This window comes from Coregonus lavaretus (assembly GCF_964263955.1).
Source record: "Coregonus lavaretus genome assembly, chromosome: 33".
In the NCBI taxonomy this organism is placed as follows: domain Eukaryota; kingdom Metazoa; phylum Chordata; class Actinopteri; order Salmoniformes; family Salmonidae; genus Coregonus; species Coregonus lavaretus.
Genome location: NC_140020.1, coordinates 9,300,969 through 9,317,934, shown reverse-complemented (window position 1 = coordinate 9,317,934; position 16,966 = coordinate 9,300,969). Strand labels below are relative to the sequence as shown.

The 16,966-nt window shown below is 44.6% G+C and overlaps 1 protein-coding gene across 1 annotated transcript in view; it reads left to right on the top strand.

Moving 5' to 3' along the window:
- col12a1b (collagen, type XII, alpha 1b) overlaps nt 1-16,966 on the top strand; it is a gene marked incomplete at its 5' end in the record, with an annotated part of 114,163 nt that overhangs the window by 4,305 nt on the left and 92,892 nt on the right. The window contains 11 exons of the mRNA XM_084150766.1: nt 323-439; nt 695-838; nt 1,506-1,565; nt 3,293-3,556; nt 3,745-3,909; nt 8,941-9,114; nt 9,267-9,557; nt 9,681-10,283; nt 11,958-12,236; nt 12,346-12,621; nt 13,797-14,069. Of these exons, the coding sequence (XP_084006892.1) occupies nt 323-439; nt 695-838; nt 1,506-1,565; nt 3,293-3,556; nt 3,745-3,909; nt 8,941-9,114; nt 9,267-9,557; nt 9,681-10,283; nt 11,958-12,236; nt 12,346-12,621; nt 13,797-14,069 (2,646 nt within the window). The remainder of the gene's footprint in view (nt 1-322; nt 440-694; nt 839-1,505; nt 1,566-3,292; nt 3,557-3,744; nt 3,910-8,940; nt 9,115-9,266; nt 9,558-9,680; nt 10,284-11,957; nt 12,237-12,345; nt 12,622-13,796; nt 14,070-16,966) is intronic.

Genomic DNA, 16,966 nt, shown 5'->3' with positions numbered 1-16,966 from the left:
AAATTGTGCCCTTGGATATTTTCTTGCCACCTTTTGTCGTCTCGTCACTATATGTGCTTGAGTTGTTGACTGTGTTCGGACAAGCATGGCCGGACAGCTCAAACGAATGTCATTTTTCTCCAAAATGGCTGCTCGAGTCTCAAATGTTATGTCTGTTGTCGTTATTGTCACCTCTTGCTGTTTGCCCCAACAATGAACAGGATAACTTCAACCTTGAAGTGTTAATCGTTGGGATATGAGCTACCTACACCTTGTGTTTGATCATATATACACTTATTTAGCAAATGCTGGAATTAACATTGGCTACTTTTTCTTTTCGCAGTTGAACCACCTTCAGACTTGAGATTTAAGATTTTAAATGAGAACACAGTACAAATGACATGGAAAGCACCGTTAACATGGATAGAGGGATTCAGGATACAGGTGGCCTCAGACACAGGTGTGTGGTCTGTATTGCTGCATCTCTCTCAACTTTACTGCCTTTACTGCAACATTACCTGTGTAGTTTACAACAAGCAATCACTGCCATTGACACAACAAAACACCTCAAATTACTGTTCTGACCAATTCATTATGGGATCCACCACAATTAAACATTTACTGCACTCAAAGCCTAAGAGTGCTAAGGTATACGTTGCTATATTCATTCTCTATAACCCTTCATTCCTAACTTGGTACTTTGTTATTTCAATAGACAAACCGACAAAAGATTTAACCCTCCCTGCCACAGCCACTAAGACATCCATCACAGACCTCACTCCAGACATGGACTATGTAGTAACAATCATCTCATACTCTGGATCAGAGCAAAGTTTGCCCACCTCAGGACAGCTCACAAGTGAGTCACTTACCATCACATCTGGTATATGTATTATCTTATGTAGACTACTGGTGAATGAAGTGAGTCACTTAGCGATACCCAGACACCCAGGTTGCGTCCAAAATGGCACCATATTCCCTATTGGCCCTGGTCAAAAGTAGTGCACTACATAGGGAATAGGGTGCCATTTGGGACGCACCCCCAGCTTCTTATTTAGTCTAATGATGAATGATTCAGACTGTATAGAGAGAGGAATAACAATTCATAGGTCCTAACAGGCAACCCCACCTCCCAAGTCTAACAGTGGTTAGAGTATGCTGTAATGTAATATGCACTGCTTCATGGGGAAGCCTCTTTGGCACCGGCCCTTAGGTCTGATGCTACAGTCCTAAGCATCCCATTTAGGGTCTTTAGAGATTACTGAGAGAATTGCCGGAACTAATTGCATTAGTCCATTATAATTTGGGAACCGGCTGCTTGCCTGCTCGTTGTGACCGCAAGTGGATTTGATGTTATTAAAGACACCCACATCAAATAATTGATGTATACATTTGACAATATGTTTATTTAAAAAATGTTTCATGCTACTAGATGATTCATTCACTCTCATTAGGGAGTTGTGCTTATGGTTAAGTACAGTAGTTTGTTTGACTCACGTTTTATATGATTTCATCTTGTGTTTCAGTCCAATCAAGTGGCACAGTGCAAGGAGGTCCCAGGAAACCACAGGTCACAGACTCCGTCAGTAAGTCCATCGCCTCCTTGGCTTTTTCTGACACTAAACAGTTCACATTTTCCAGTTGGTTCATAGGCTACAATCTTTTTTATTTCTCGTACTGCGCCTGGGCTCTTTCCATTGGTGTATGGTCAACAGCCATTGGAGGGCGTTTCCACACGTTATTCTATATAAATCTAGAAAAATATTGGCAATTAAGTTGGTAAGCTGCCTGTCATAGAGCCAGGCTGTCAATCATGCCAAGTGAGGGAGTTTGCACATGCTCAGTGTGGTGGTCAGGGGTGTGGAGCTAACAGCTGTTTCAGGAGGCAGGGCCTCTGGTGCTGGTGCTGAAGAGTACTGTAGCCTGCCCGGCCCTGAGACAGCCAGGCTGAGAGAAGTGGAAACCATTACAGATACATCTCTTTACAATAGCACTGTGGCCTCCCTACAGATGATGCGCGCTTACTGCTGCTTGGGAAAACCTCTCTCTCAGACTTTATTCATATCCAGAAGACAGAGCTCGAAAATATCCTCCAGGGAAACCAAAGCTATTCACTCACTGTACCTTACGTAGTGTTCCCAAAGGAGCACCTATTGTGGCTCTGGTCAAAAGTAGTACACTACACAGGGAATAGGCCGCCATTTGGGACACACCCAAAGACTACCCACTATGAGGGCTTCTATCTCAAAGTACCACCCAAATAGTTTGCACAAGTTAAGTACATCAATAAGATTATTGTCGACTGCACTAGATCTGTTGATGCCACTATCCCTAACACCGTCCTCTGGTCTAGTGCAGGTGGTCTATGTCCTCCAACCTGTTAAACAAAAGTCTGATTTTGGTAGTGACAATGGTATTCTGTCAAAAAGGATGGCAATAACATAATAATTTTCATTGCATTCATTTTTCATCATCTTAGGGTCATATCTGAGCATTTGCATTAGCCAATAAGACATATTTAATTGATATTCCATAGTTCCTGTGTAGTACACAAGTGTTAAGAGGGTAGTTTTCGTCATACAATAACGTTACGCATTTAGCAAAGGGGGAAAAATGCTGGACTGCAGTTTTTCCCCGGAGGCTACTTTTACTGTTCACTTTTGACCACAGAACTGCCTCAATTCATCGGGGCATGGACTACAAGGTGTCGAAAGCGTTCCACAGGAATGCTGGCCCATGTTGACTACAATGCTTCCCACAGTTGTGTCAAGTTGGCCTTTGGGTGGTGGACCATTCTTGATACACATGCGAAACTGTTGAGTGTGAAAAACACAGCCCCATTGCAGTTCTTGACACACTCAAACCGGTGCACCTGGCACTTACTACCATACCCTGTTCAAAGGCACTTCAATCTTTTGTCTTGCCCATTCACCCTCTGAATGGCACACATACACAATCCATGTCTCAATTGTCTCAAGGCTTCAAAATCCTTCTTTAACCTGTCTCTTCCCCTTCATCTATACGGATTGAAGTGGAGTTAACAAGTGACATCAATAAGGGATCATAGCTTTCACCTGGATTCACCTGGTCAGTCTATGTCATGGAAAGAGCCGGTGTTCCTAATGTTTTGTACACTCAGTATATATTTGACCAACAGCACACTTTACGTTTTTCTTTGGTCAATGATATGGCTTCTGGGACAACATTTTGTCTTCAGGTCAAATCATTTACCTCTTCCATTTTTCTAAATTTCTTTATTTTCCTTTCCCTTTCTCCTCCGCTCCTCTCCTCTACCACTCCTCCTCTCTCTCAGAGTGCTCTTTCAGTGCCATCGCAGATCTGGTGTTCCTGGTTGATGGTTCATGGAACGTTGGAAGAGACCACTTTAAATACATCCGTAGCTTCATCTCTACCATGGTGGGAGCCTTTGAGATTGGGGAGGACAAGACCAGGGTAGGTGTGGTCCAGTACCATACTGATACCAGGACAGAGTTTAACCTCAACCAGCACATGAAACGGGGCGAACTTCTCAGAGCCATCAACACACTGCCTTACATGGGTGGCAACACCATGACAGGTACCTAACACGTCCCATGTACAGTACCTTGTTACACACTCTTGTACAATACATCATCATATCATTACCTCTAGCATAATACTAACTGACAAAGCTGTAGTTCTTCATTAATAACTCTCTGCGTTTGGTAGAGTGAATCAAATTAACAATGTAATAACTGAAAGGGGTGTCATGCCACTGTGTTATAGGTGAGGCCATGGACTATCTGCTGAAAAACACATTCACTGAGGCAAATGGTGCCAGGAAAGGCTTTCCCAAGGTGGCCATGATTATCACAGACGGGATGTCTCAAGACCCTGTGGAAGCGATCGCCAAGAAACTCAAGAACATGGGGGTGGAGATCTTCACATTGGGTATGTGACTACAGGCTACCTTTCAATCATCTAACCCTGTTGATGTGTTACATTTAAGCAATAAGGCCAGAGGAGGTGTGGTATATGGCCAATATACCACGGCTAATGCTGGCATTAAGATTGCACTCAATGAGCTGTATAAGGCCATAAGTAAACAGGAAAACGCTCATCCAGAGGCAGCGCTCCTAGTGGCCGGGGACTTTCTAACTAAATCCGTTCTAACTAATTTCTACCAGCATGTTAAATGTGCAACCAGAGGGAAAAAAAACTCTAGACCACCTTTACTCCACACACAGAGACACATACAAAGCTCTCCCTCGCCCTCCATTTGGCAAATCTGACCATAACTCTATCCTCCTGATTCCTGCTTATAAGCAAAAACTAAAGCAGGAAGCACCAGTGACTCGGTTTATAAAAAAGTGGTCAGAGGACGCAGATGCTAAGCTACAGGACTGTTTTGCTAGCACAGACTGGAATATGTTCCGGGATTCTTCAGATAGCATTGAGGAGTACACCACATCAGTCACTGGCTTCATCAATAAATGCATCGATGATGTCGTCCCCACAGTGACCGTACATACATACTCCAACCAGAAGCCATGGATTACAGGCAACATCCGCACTGAGCTAAAGGCTAGAGCTGCCACTTTCAAGGAGCGGGACTCTAACCCAGACGTTTATAAGAAATCCCGCTATGCCCTCCGACGAACCATCAAACAGGCAAAGAGTCAATACCGGACTAAGATTGAATCGTACTACACCAGCTCTGACACTTTTCGGATGTGGCAGGGCTTGAAAACTATTACAGACTACAAAGGGAAGCACAGCTGCGAGCTTCCCAGTGACACAAGCCTACCAGACGAGCTAAATCACTTCTATGCTCGCTTCGAGGCAAGCAACACTGAAGCATGCATGAGAGCACCAGCTGTTCCGGGAGACTATGTGATCACGCTCTCCGTAGCCGATGCGAGTAAGACTTTTAAGCAGGTCAACATTCACAAGGCCGCAGGGCCAGACGGATTACCAGGACGTGTACTCTGAGCATGTGCTGACCAACTGGCAAGTGTCTTCACTGACATTTTCAACATGTCCCTGACTGAGTCTGTAATACCAACATGTTTCAAGCAGACCACCATAGTCCCTGTGCCCAAGGACACTAAGATAACCTGCCTAAATGACTACTGACCCATAGAACTCACGTCTGTAGCCATGAAGTGCTTTGAAAGGCTGGTCATGGCTCACATCAACACCATTATCCCAGAAACCCTAGACCCACTCCAACTCCCAACAAATCCACAGATGATGCAATCTCTATTGCACTCCACACTGCCCTTTCCCACCTGGACAAGAGGAACACCTACGTGAGAATGCTGTTCATTGACTACAGCTCAGCGTTCAACACCATAGTGCCCTCAAAGCTCATCACTAAGCTAAGGATCCTGGGACTAAACACCTCCTTCTGCAACTGGATCCTGGACTTCCTGATGGGCCACCCCCAGGTGGTAAGGGTAGGTAACAACACATTTGCCACGCTGATCCTCAACACAGGGCCCCTCAGGGGTGCGTGCTCCGTCCCCTCCTGTACTCCCTGTTCACCCATGACTGCATGGCCAGGCACGACTCCAACACCATCATTAAGTTTGCTGATGACACAACAGTGGTAGGCCTGATCACCAACAATGATGAGACAGCCTATAGGGAGGAGGTCCGAGACCTGGCCGTGTGGTGCCAGGATAACAACCTCTCCCTCAACGTGATCAAGACAAAGGAGATGATTGACGACTACAGGAAAAAAAAGAGGACTGAGCACGCCCCCATTCTCATCGACGGGGTTGTAGTGGAACAGGTTGAGAGCTTCAAGTTCCTTGGTGTCCACATCACCAACAAACTATCATGGTCCAAACACACCAAGACAGTCGTGAAGAGGGCACGACAAAGCCTATTCCCCCTCAGGAGACTGAAAAGATTTGGCATGGGTCCTCAGATCCTCAAAAAGGTCTACAGCTGCACCATCGAGAGCATCCTGACTGGTTGCATCACCACCTGGCATGGCAACTGCTTGGCCTCCGACCGCAAGGCACTACAGAGGGTAGTGCGTACGGCCCAGTACATCACTGGGGCCAAGCTTCCTGCCATCCAGGACCTCTATACCAGGCGGTGTCAGAGGAAGGCCCTCAAAATTGTCAAAGACTCCAGCCACCCTAGTCATAGACTGTTTTCTCTGCTACCGCAGGGCAAGCGGTTCTGGAGCGCCAAGTCTAGGTCCAAAAGGCTTCTCAACAGCTTCTACCCCCAAGCCATAAGACTCCTGAACAGCTAATCATGGCCACCCTGACTATTTGCAATGCCCCCACCCCCACCCCCCTCTTTTACACTGCTGCTACTCTGTTTATTATTAATGCATAGTCACTTTATCTCTACCCACATGTACAGTGAGGGAAAAAAGTATTTGATCCCCTGCTGATTTTGTACGTTTGTCCACTGACAAAGAAATGATCAGTCTATAATTTTAATGGTAGGTTTATTTGAACAGTGAGAGACAGAATAACAACAAAAAAATCCAGAAAAACGCATGTCAAAAATTTTATAAATTGATTTGCATTTTAATGAGGGAAATAAGTATTTGACCCCCTCTCAATCAGAAAGATTTCTGGCTCCCAGGTGTCTTTTATACAGGTAACGAGCTGAGATTAGGAGCACACTCTTAAAGGGAGTGCTCCTAATCTCAGTTTGTTACCTGTATAAAAGACACCTGTCCACAGAAGCAATCAATCAATCAGATTCCAAACTCTCCACCATGGCCAAGACCAAAGAGCTCTCCAAGGATGTTAGGGACAAGATTGTAGACCTACACAAGGTTGGAATAGGCTACAAGACCATTGCCAAGCAGCTTGGTGAGAAGGATGACAACAGTTGGTGCGATTATTCGCAAATGGAAGAAACACAAAAGAACTGTCAATCTCCCTCGGCCTGGGGCTCCATGCAAGATCTCACCTCATGGTGTTGCAATAATCATGAGAACGGTGAGGAAAGCCCAGAACTACATGGGAGGATCTTGTCAATGATCTCAAGGCAGCTGGGACCATAGTCACCAAGAAAACAATTGGTAACACACTACGCCGTGAAGGACTGAAATCCTGCAGTGCCCGCAAGGTCCCCCTGCTCAAGAAAGCACATATACAGGCCCGTCTGAAGTTTGCCAATGAACATCTGAATGATTCAGAGGAGAACTGGGTGAAAGTGTTGTGGTCAGATGAGACCAAAATCGAGCTCTTTGGCATCAATTCAACTCGCCATGTTTGGAGGAGGAGGAATGCTGCCTATGACCCCAAGAACACCATTCCCACCGTCAAACATGGAGGTGGAAACATTATGCTTTGGGGGTGTTTTTCTGCTAAGGGGACAGGACAACTTCACCGCATCAAAGGGACGATGGACGGGGCCATGTACCGTCAAATCTTGGGTGAGAACCTCCTTCCCTCAGCCAGGTCATTGAAAATGGGTCGTGGATGGGCATTCCAGCATGACAATGACCCGAAACACACGGCCAATGCAACAAAGGAGTGGCTCAAGAAGAAGCACATTAAGGTCCTGGAGTGGAAAATCTGTGGAGGTAGCTGAAGGTTCGAGTTGCCAAACGTCAGCCTCGAAACCTTAATGACTTGGAGAAGATCTGCAAAGAGGAGTGGGACAAAATCCCTCCTGAGATGTGTGCAAACCTGGTGTCCAACTACAAGAAACGTCTGACCTCTGTGATTGCCAACAAGGGTTTTGCCACCAAGTACTAAGTCATGTTTTGCAGAGGGGTCAAATACTTATTTCCCTCATTAAAATGCAAATCAATTGATAACATTTTTGACATGCATTCTTCTGGATTTTTTGTTGTTGCTATTCTGTCTCTCACTGTTCAAATAAACCTACCATTAAAATTATAGACTGATCATGTCTTTGTCAGTGGGCAAACGTACAAAATCAGCAGGGGATCAAATACTTTTTTCCCTCACTGTACTTATTACCTCAATTACCTCGACTAGCCAGTGCCCCCGCACATTGACTCTGCACCGGTACCCCCCTGTATATAGCCTCCCTACTGTTATTTTATTTTACTGCTGCTCTTTAGTTATATATATATATATATATATTTTTTTTTTTTTACTTAACACTTTAAAAAAAAAGAATCTTTAAAAAATGCATTGTTGGTTAAGGGCTTGTAAGTAAGCATTTCACTGTAATGTAATACAACACCTGTTGTATTTGGCGCTTGTGGCAAATAACATTTGATTTGATAAGGGCTGTTCTTATGCGCGACGCAACGCGGAGTGCCTTGACACAGCCCTTACCTGTGGTATATTGGCTATATACCACAAACCCCCAAGGTGCCTTATTGCTATTTAAACTGGTTACCGTATTTACAGCAGTACAATTATTTGTTTTGTCATACCCATGGTATACGGTCTGATATACCACAGCTGTCAACCAATCAGCATTCAGGGCTCGAACCACCCAGTTTGTAAATACTAATAATCCTGTCTATATGTATTCTATAGTCATGAGAGTAAGTTGAAGTATTCATATCACAAAGGAAAGGAAGAAAACAAAGAAACTTACCAGCTAGAATGGTATCACATGGGTTTTCAACATTTTGCCCATGTTGTCATTCTTTCCAGCTAAAGTCATGACATCGCTATATGTTCCATAGTGAATCCAGCTGGTTCTTCTTAAATGTGGAAAAGAAGGAGAGACCTCCTGCTTAATTTCATATATTTATAGATCACTTGTTTTACTCAGCATTTATAGCTCTCGAACCTGAGAAACTATGCAACAATTCTAAATAATTTTCATGTGCCGCCATTGACTTTATAGGGATGACTTTATTGGGGTTTTATAGGTGTTGACTCTTATCTATGAATGAGTAAACCTTCTGAAAGGGGCAGGAGATCAGAATTACAATGGGGATATGGAACATTTCCCTCAGCTTTTATGAGACCATATACATTTTACACCACTTTTTTGGTTCTTTGTCCAATTTAGGGATCAAAGGAGCAGATGAGGAGGAGCTGAAACAAATGGCTTCGACCCCCTACAGGACCCACGTCTATAACGTCCTCAACTTTGACCTTATCAAGGATGTGCAGAAAGAGCTCATTACCAATGTGTGCTCGGGGGTGGATGATCAACTCAACTCGCTCGTCAGTGGAGAGGAAGGTAAATGCAGTTTTACGACTTGAATGTTGGAAGTGGTTTTGGCATGGATAACTTCGAAGATGGATGATCAAAACATTTCCATCTGGGGAGAGGAGGATTATTTTCTAACAAACTTCTGTCTTGATTTTGTTTTGGGGGTTGTTTATTTACAGTTATTGAACCAGCATCAAACCTCCAAGTAGTAGAGGTGGCCTCCAAGTCTATGAGGGTGACATGGGACGCTTCCTTTGGAGACGTGTCGGGTTACAAGATCCAGCTGATCCCCATGATGGCCGGCAGCAAGCGCCAGGAGCTATACGTAAGCCCCAGCCAGACCTCAGCGACAGTTATGGGCCTTTCTCCAGACACAGAGTACCAGATCAACCTGTTTGCCCTCAAGGGCCTCATGCCCAGCGAGCCCATCATGGCCATGGAGAAGACTGAGCCAGTCAAGGTGTCCCTTGGTGAGTATACTCTACAAAAATACATCCTTTGGTCTTTTTGTAAAGAATATGTCAGTCATTGTTATAGTCATTCAGTGTATGATTTTGTCATGACATGACAGATGTTTTTGTGTCCTCTTCTAGAATGTTCTCTTGGAGTGGACGTGCAAGCCGACGTTGTCATTCTGGTCGACGGCTCATACAGTATCGGACTGTCCAACTTCGCTAAAGTCAGATCTTTCCTGGAGGTGCTGGTGAACTCCTTTGACATTGGACCAGACAAGATTCAGATCAGCTTGGTTCAGTACAGCAGGGACGCTCACACTGAGTTCTACCTGAACACCCACCGCGACCTGAGCGCTGTGGTCAAGGCGGTCCGGACTTTCCCCTACCGCGGCGGCTCCACCAACACCGGCCGGGCCATGACCTACGTCAGGGAGAAGGTCTTCTTAGCTAACCGAGGATCACGGCCGAACGTGCCCCGCGTCACCATCCTCATCACAGACGGGAAGTCATCCGACTCCTTCAAGGACCCGGCCACCAAGCTAAAGAAAGCGGACGTGGAGATCTTTGCCGTGGGCGTGAAGGATGCCGTGAGGTCTGAGCTGGAAGCCATTGCTAACGAGCCCGTGGAGACCCATGTGTACACCGTGGAGGACTTTGATGCTTTCCAGAGGATCTCCAAGGAGCTCACCCAGTCCATCTGCCTGAGGATCGAGCAGGAGCTCCTCAACATCAAGAAGAGAAGTGAGTAGTACCCTCTCTATATCAGCATGATGGGGCCATTGTTGTTAGTCAGTAAACCCTCGCCAAGTGTACTCAAGTCAAGCTAATAGTGATGCAATAAAGAAATTATAGAGTTACATATCGGGATAATTTTTTTTACAATATATCGTATCGTATTGTTTTGACAATATCGCAATATTATTTTTGCGCTAGTTGGCTCTACCTGCACCAAAACTTGTTCTCCATCTTCTTTTTAAATAGGGAGCTAATTTGTTTTCAGCACTTATTTCCATGACTGATCAGAACTTGTTTTCTCATGACTGTCTCTTGTCCCTCTGCAGCATACATATGGTGAACAATATGTTTGGAACACTTAATCACAATAAATTCACAGTATCGGATCGCAATACATATAGAATCATGAGAATCGTGAAAATCGCAATACATATCGTATAGTGATAATATCGTATCGTGACGTCCCTGGCAATTCCCAGCCCTACAAGCTAATGGTTTACACAGGAAGTAAGTGAAATTCCTTAGCCAATGAGAATATCTTGCAAACAATAAATATTGGGGACATTTGTGCATGCCATAGATTCTCATAGTAGATAATGGCCCAGCGCCCAATCTTACCGAAGTCTAAGATGTTTATGGAAGTGACCTAGATAAAGTATTTTTGCAATACTAAAGTAAGTGCTAGCATTCTTTGAATTACAGTAGGCAATGTATCTTGTTCCTTATGATTCATATGCCAACCTATTTACACCAGGGTGGGATACACTGTATATTAACAGATGAATGTAAAGTTTCCACCTGGCACAGTATCACACAGCTCCATATGGCAGTAGGCAATGAGAAGGTTTCTAATGTATAACTTACATCCAAAACATTGGTCAGTTTTCAGGTCTTTGATTTCTTGATTTTGAACAAATAACCATGTTTTGAAATATCATATACTTGGCTCATTTGATGAATTATGGCAGAATCTTTCACCTTTAAATTGTGCTTTTTTTACACGGTATTAGTCAATCAAATTTTTATCAACTGCTCCTTTTTGGACAATTCTCCACTCTACCTTGGTCTTGATGGTCCTTGAACTGAGAAATAGAAGATAAAATACTATGAGTGTATACAGCATATGCTTGCAATTACTTCTGTTGTGTCACAATACCCTTTTCCAAAGTTGTCGTCTTCTGTTTAGCAATGTGTTACACACAACCTCTTGCTCTCTCAGGGTTAGTAAGAGGACTCCCATGTGGAAATATAATGCCAAATATTAGTCACCACGCAGTACATGGCTGAAAGGCATTCAGCTCTGCCAGTATATTGTGCAACTCACACAAGGTTTGATTACCCGTGATATAATCCTTATATAATAATCTATTATGACATCATTTACATTTTACATTTTAGTCATTTAGCAGACGCTCTTATCCAGAGCAACTTACAGTTAGTGAGTGCAACATGGAGTACCGTAAACATAGAAAACAATACAGGGATTTTCACTAATGGAATATAGATCATGTTTGAGTGTTATTGAGGTTCCGTCCCAAATGGCACCCTTTTCCCTATACAGGCCACTACTTTTGACCAGAGCCCTATGGGGTGCAAATATGGACACAGGAATTAAAGTGGCATTTGGGACGCATCCTGGATGTTGTGACCTAATGTTTAGTCATCTTCTATCTCCTCAAGGCTTACTGCCACCGAGGTCATTAACATTCTCTGAGGTGGCTGCCAGGAGCTTCAGAGCTACCTGGGAGAACGATGACCTCAACGTCCTGTCCTACCTGATCCAGTTCAGACCGGCTGCTGACACCAACGGGGACTTTGTGTCCATGTCCGTGCCAGGGGACACGTTCACCGCTCTGCTGCCTCACCTCACGCCCGTCACCCTCTACGAGGTCAGCGTCTTCGCCCAGTACGCCCAAGGAGCCAGCTTCCCTCTGAATGGATTCGAGACCACACTAGATGGTCAGTACCATCAGACCAACAGATACCAACAGAGAAATATTTTGATGCCAATGCCATAACTTCTGTTTTAATATTTGTATGACCTCTAACCCCAATATCTTTGTCATAGAACAAGGACCAGTGCGTAACCTGAGGGTTTCCGAGGAAACGACAGAGAGTTTCCGGGTGTCGTGGGAGGCGGCACCAGGAGCGGTGGTACGGTACCGTCTGACCTATGTACCAGTCAGGGGCGACAGCGCGAGACTAGAGAAGGCCACCGTCGGCCAAGAGACCACCATCGTGTTGCCAGAGCTCAACCCCTTAACGACGTACCGTGTGACGGTGGCTGCAGAGTACCAGTCAGGCACTGGCGGAGAGAGGCAGATCGATGGCACCACCAAAGAAGGTGACTAGGCATCTGCTTATGTAACAGTCACACTGTGCTTGCTTAAAGGGATAGTTCAGGATTTTGGCAATGAGGCCCTTTATCTACTTCCTCAGAGTCATATGAATTTGTGGATACCATTTTTATGTATCTGGGTTTAGTTTGAAGAAAGTTGCTAACTAGCATTAGCCCGATTGCTAACAAACATGACCGCCCGCTTGACAACTTCTTAGACAATTACGCTAGCTATTTGATACATTTCAAGCTGGGGAGTGATGCTACGAATCAAACTCGGTTACACTTAGCATCAAGGGGTGTGAACATGGATGCCTATTGCTTCAAACCAGTGATACTTTTTTCGACTTTATGTTCTACAGAGCTAATATTCCACCCAATCTTACTATGTCATAATATTTTGTCGGGAAGTCAATGGAAGAAATCACAAAGGGGTTGGCCTCTAAGGAGGTATTTTTCGATACATACCAGAGGTCTCTGATTATTTGTGGTGAACTGTTGCTCAGTAATGCAGGAGTTTACAGCGCTGGAGCCAAAGGAGCAAGGGAGGCTGACGGAAAAATAAAAATAAAAAGTTACTCCTATTCACCACGGCAACCACACTCTTCTCAGTGATTATCAGCACTCAAAGCAGTTCCAGCTCCTTTAAATGAAGCAGCTGTTTAAAGGATAGAACGTATCCCAGCCTGTGGCTCTTTGGCATCCAGCACCCAGCTGACATTCCTCAATCTTCTTTTCAATGATACCCTTGTTGTGCTTTTCACTGTGTGCGTTTCCAAAAACCTTTATATTACTTGAGACTTGCATTAATGAAAACGTGTGGTCTTTCCAATCTGTCTAGTGTAGTAACAGACACCTGAGTTAACCCTCCCGTTGTCCTAGGGTCAAAATGACCCGCCACTGTGTTGAACCAACTTTATTTAATTTTTATATTTTGGGGATCATTTGTGAGAAGGAGGCAGTGAGACTTTAAAGAAAGTATCACTGCCTCCTTCTCACAAATGATCCAAAAAATATAAAAAATTAAATAAAGTTGGTTCAACACAGTGGCGGGTCATTTTGACCCTAGGACAACGGGAGGTTTAATTGGTCATATGCCAGAACCTACACTGTGCCCAACAACGTCAACCTTGATTGACTCCTCATTGACAGCGTGGCTTTTACCGCCTCTTCTCTTTTAGGGCAGGGATCTCCACGTGACCTGCGGGTCTTCGACGAGACTATGTCCACCATGAAGCTGTCGTGGGCGGCGGCACCGGGCCGCGTCCTCCAGTACCGCATCAATTTCCATCCGTCGGCAGGTGGCGAGTGGAAGGAGGTGTCAGTGAAGGGAGAGAACACCAACGCCCTCCTGAAGAACCTGCAGCCTGGCACTGAGTACGACCTGGCCGTCAGCGCACGCTACTCCTCTGGCCTAGGAGACCCTCTGAAAGGGAAAGGAACCACACTGGAAGGTAAGCAGAACAGAGACTTCCCAAAATAGGTACATTGTTATTGGACTGTAAGGGCTGGTTTCTGACTGAAACCATTTGTTATGGATTTTCTCCATTGACCATGATCCTCCAGGAGGATAGGCTTAATCTGGGTCTGGGGAACCAGCCTTAAGAGTCAACAACACAGTAGTGTAGTGAGGCCTAAAACTCAGCTCCTTTAGCGCTATTAACTGTACTATGACAAAACCTGGGTCTATACCTGAATCAATGACTGGTGCCTTGAATAAAAACATGGCATTCATTTTCAGAGTTATGGCAAAGTTATGAGTTGCTCCTCTTTCAGTTCTCAGAGAGATTCTTCAAAAAGTTGTCTCTTTAGACAGACAGCAATAGTAAACAAACAGAGAGAGAGAGAGAGCGGAGTCAGCTATCTGGTTCTCCTATGGGGGGTGGGGGGGGGGGGGGGTATGAAGTCATTCTTCTCTCCTCTAACCCTGTACCTTGTTTGTGAGGGCTTGCCTGTAATTTAATATTCTTGTCTGCAATAACTGTGTTCTTCTGTTGCACTTCTGAGGGCAAGGAGTGGTGCAGACCTAGTTCTTTACCGTGGCCCACTTTCAATGGAATGGACTTTGAAGTGGCAACAGAGCTGACATGAAGCAGAACCATTAGGCTCTATTAGACTGTTTTTGCAACAGTCACGCATACAGTACAGTAGGCAGGAACAAAAGAGTTGTGTACTGTGAAAATCTCAGCCTTTCGCCTTTTCCACTGTATCCATTCCTTTTACATTCATTAAAAAATGCCAAGAGCTTGACTTTAGCCAGCATTCCTTCCCCAGGCTTTGAACAATGGTGCATATTTGACTGGTCCTTGACTTGGTGCTGCCGGTGTGATTGGGAATGGCTCCTGGTACCAGAATGCGTCTCAGCCTGTCATGGAGGCTAGGCTGATTGTCTTCTCCCCTGAGGGACATAGAGTAGCAAAATCTCTGAGTTAGTTAGTTCGTTGACATAGTGTACAGGACTCTCTCTGCTTTCACTCCACCAAGCCGACACACACTGAACACTTTGTGCTGGGTTCCACTGGGAGGCTAGGGACTAAACCACTAAGGAGAAACTACGGTCATGTGTGGCTCAATTGGTAGAGCATGGCGTTTGCAACGGCAGGGTTGTGGGTTCGAGTCCCATGGGGGACCAGTACGAATGAAAATGTATGTGCTCACTTCTGTAAGTTGCTCTGGATAAGAGCGTCTGCTAAAAAATGTAAAATGTATTTTTAAATTATTTGTCAGGCCCTCAAGGGGTCCTCGGTCTGCGTCCCAAATGGTACCCTATTCCCTATATAGAGCACTACTTTTGACCATGGGCCCCATAGGGCACTGGTCAAAAGTAGTGCACTATATACAGTATGGCGTGACATGCCCTAGGCCTGCCTATGCTGGTGGCCGTTTCTGTGGAGCCTCCAGTTTGTCGAGGAAGGCACTCCAGCACAGCTCACCTCAAGTCGCTTTTGGGGAAACGATGACAGTCTAGATGACCTGGAGTTCACATTCCTTCTATTCTCACACCAAGGAGATCAATTGAGTGAGCATACTGTGCATTTCCCCTCTAATTCAATCTGTTGATGTGGCAGGAGGAGGACAGAATAATTGTAACAAAACAAATGAAAGGTGATGAGATGATGAATGTTAAAGAAAGAGGAGGCATATGGAAAGTGTTACCTGTGAAAAGCCTTCAAAGCTGCTTGTATGCTGGCTGCCTCCATACTGAGCACTCACCATCCACTTCCATCAGGGAGGGGTGATGATGGGGAGCCAAGACTGTGCTGGGAATCAAAAAGAACCAAAGAGAGGCATCATGGGAATTGAATCAATGACGATCATAAAGGTTACAGGTTAAGTCAAGAGGTGGTTTACTCTTACTGTGACTCAGGCTCTGTAGTTAGTAGTAGTTGTATAGCTGTGTCCTCCCTCAGGACATAGCCCTGAGAATCCCCCCTCTCGTTGGGCTGAATGGTTCCCCCCTTGGCCCCTCTCCTACAGATGTGGGATCTTAATTTGATCACTCTGTTGCAGTAGAACTTTCCTGCAATGCAGGAAATGTAAAACATGTAGTGTATTTGACGTTTAGAAATGTTTCTGAAGTTTGTAATTTCCACTTTGAAACTTCAGACTTGATTTTCCCTTACGAAAAATGGATCAACTCCTACAATTAATTACTGTATAATCCACATAATAATTCAAATGTCCTGTTTCCTGCTGTAGCAAACTGGCTCAAATTAAGATCCCACATTTGTATCTGGCATTTGTCAGAGTTTATAAAGGGTTCAAGCTGCTGTTGTCTGACCCTTAGGGATGTCATTAAGACAAACAGGCAGTGGGCAGACTGCACTGCTTTTCAGCACCTGCACTCTCCCTTCCATTGGACCAGGGTCTAAAGAACATGATCCCAAGGTTCAAACGTTTAAAAAAAAAGTACAGTTTATTCTGACTGTGGTACTGAACTTTAGACTCTTTTGGCTTAATAGTATTAGTGCTGGATGCGAACGCACGGTAGATTTTATCCCTAGGATCGAGTTTTGTCTTGAGCGTAGGACATTGCAACGTGCTTGAAATTTCAAGGCTATTTGAAATGTCAAAGGCCTGAACAAAATCAATCCTGCTTGATGTTGGGAGGCAATAGGGAGGGGAAGATAAACTAGAACAGAACAATAGTGTGTATATTTTGTTACGTTTCAACAATTGATTAATTTGAGTGGCTTAACATTGTTATTCAATGTTATGCAGGCAGCCATAAAATCACATAGTTGTTTATTCAGAAAATATTCCAAGCCAATGTAGTGGAGAGTCTTTGTAGAGAAATGGAAAGGTTAAGTATAGTGTTTAAAAGAAAGGAAGCGAGAGAGGGTGAGAGAGA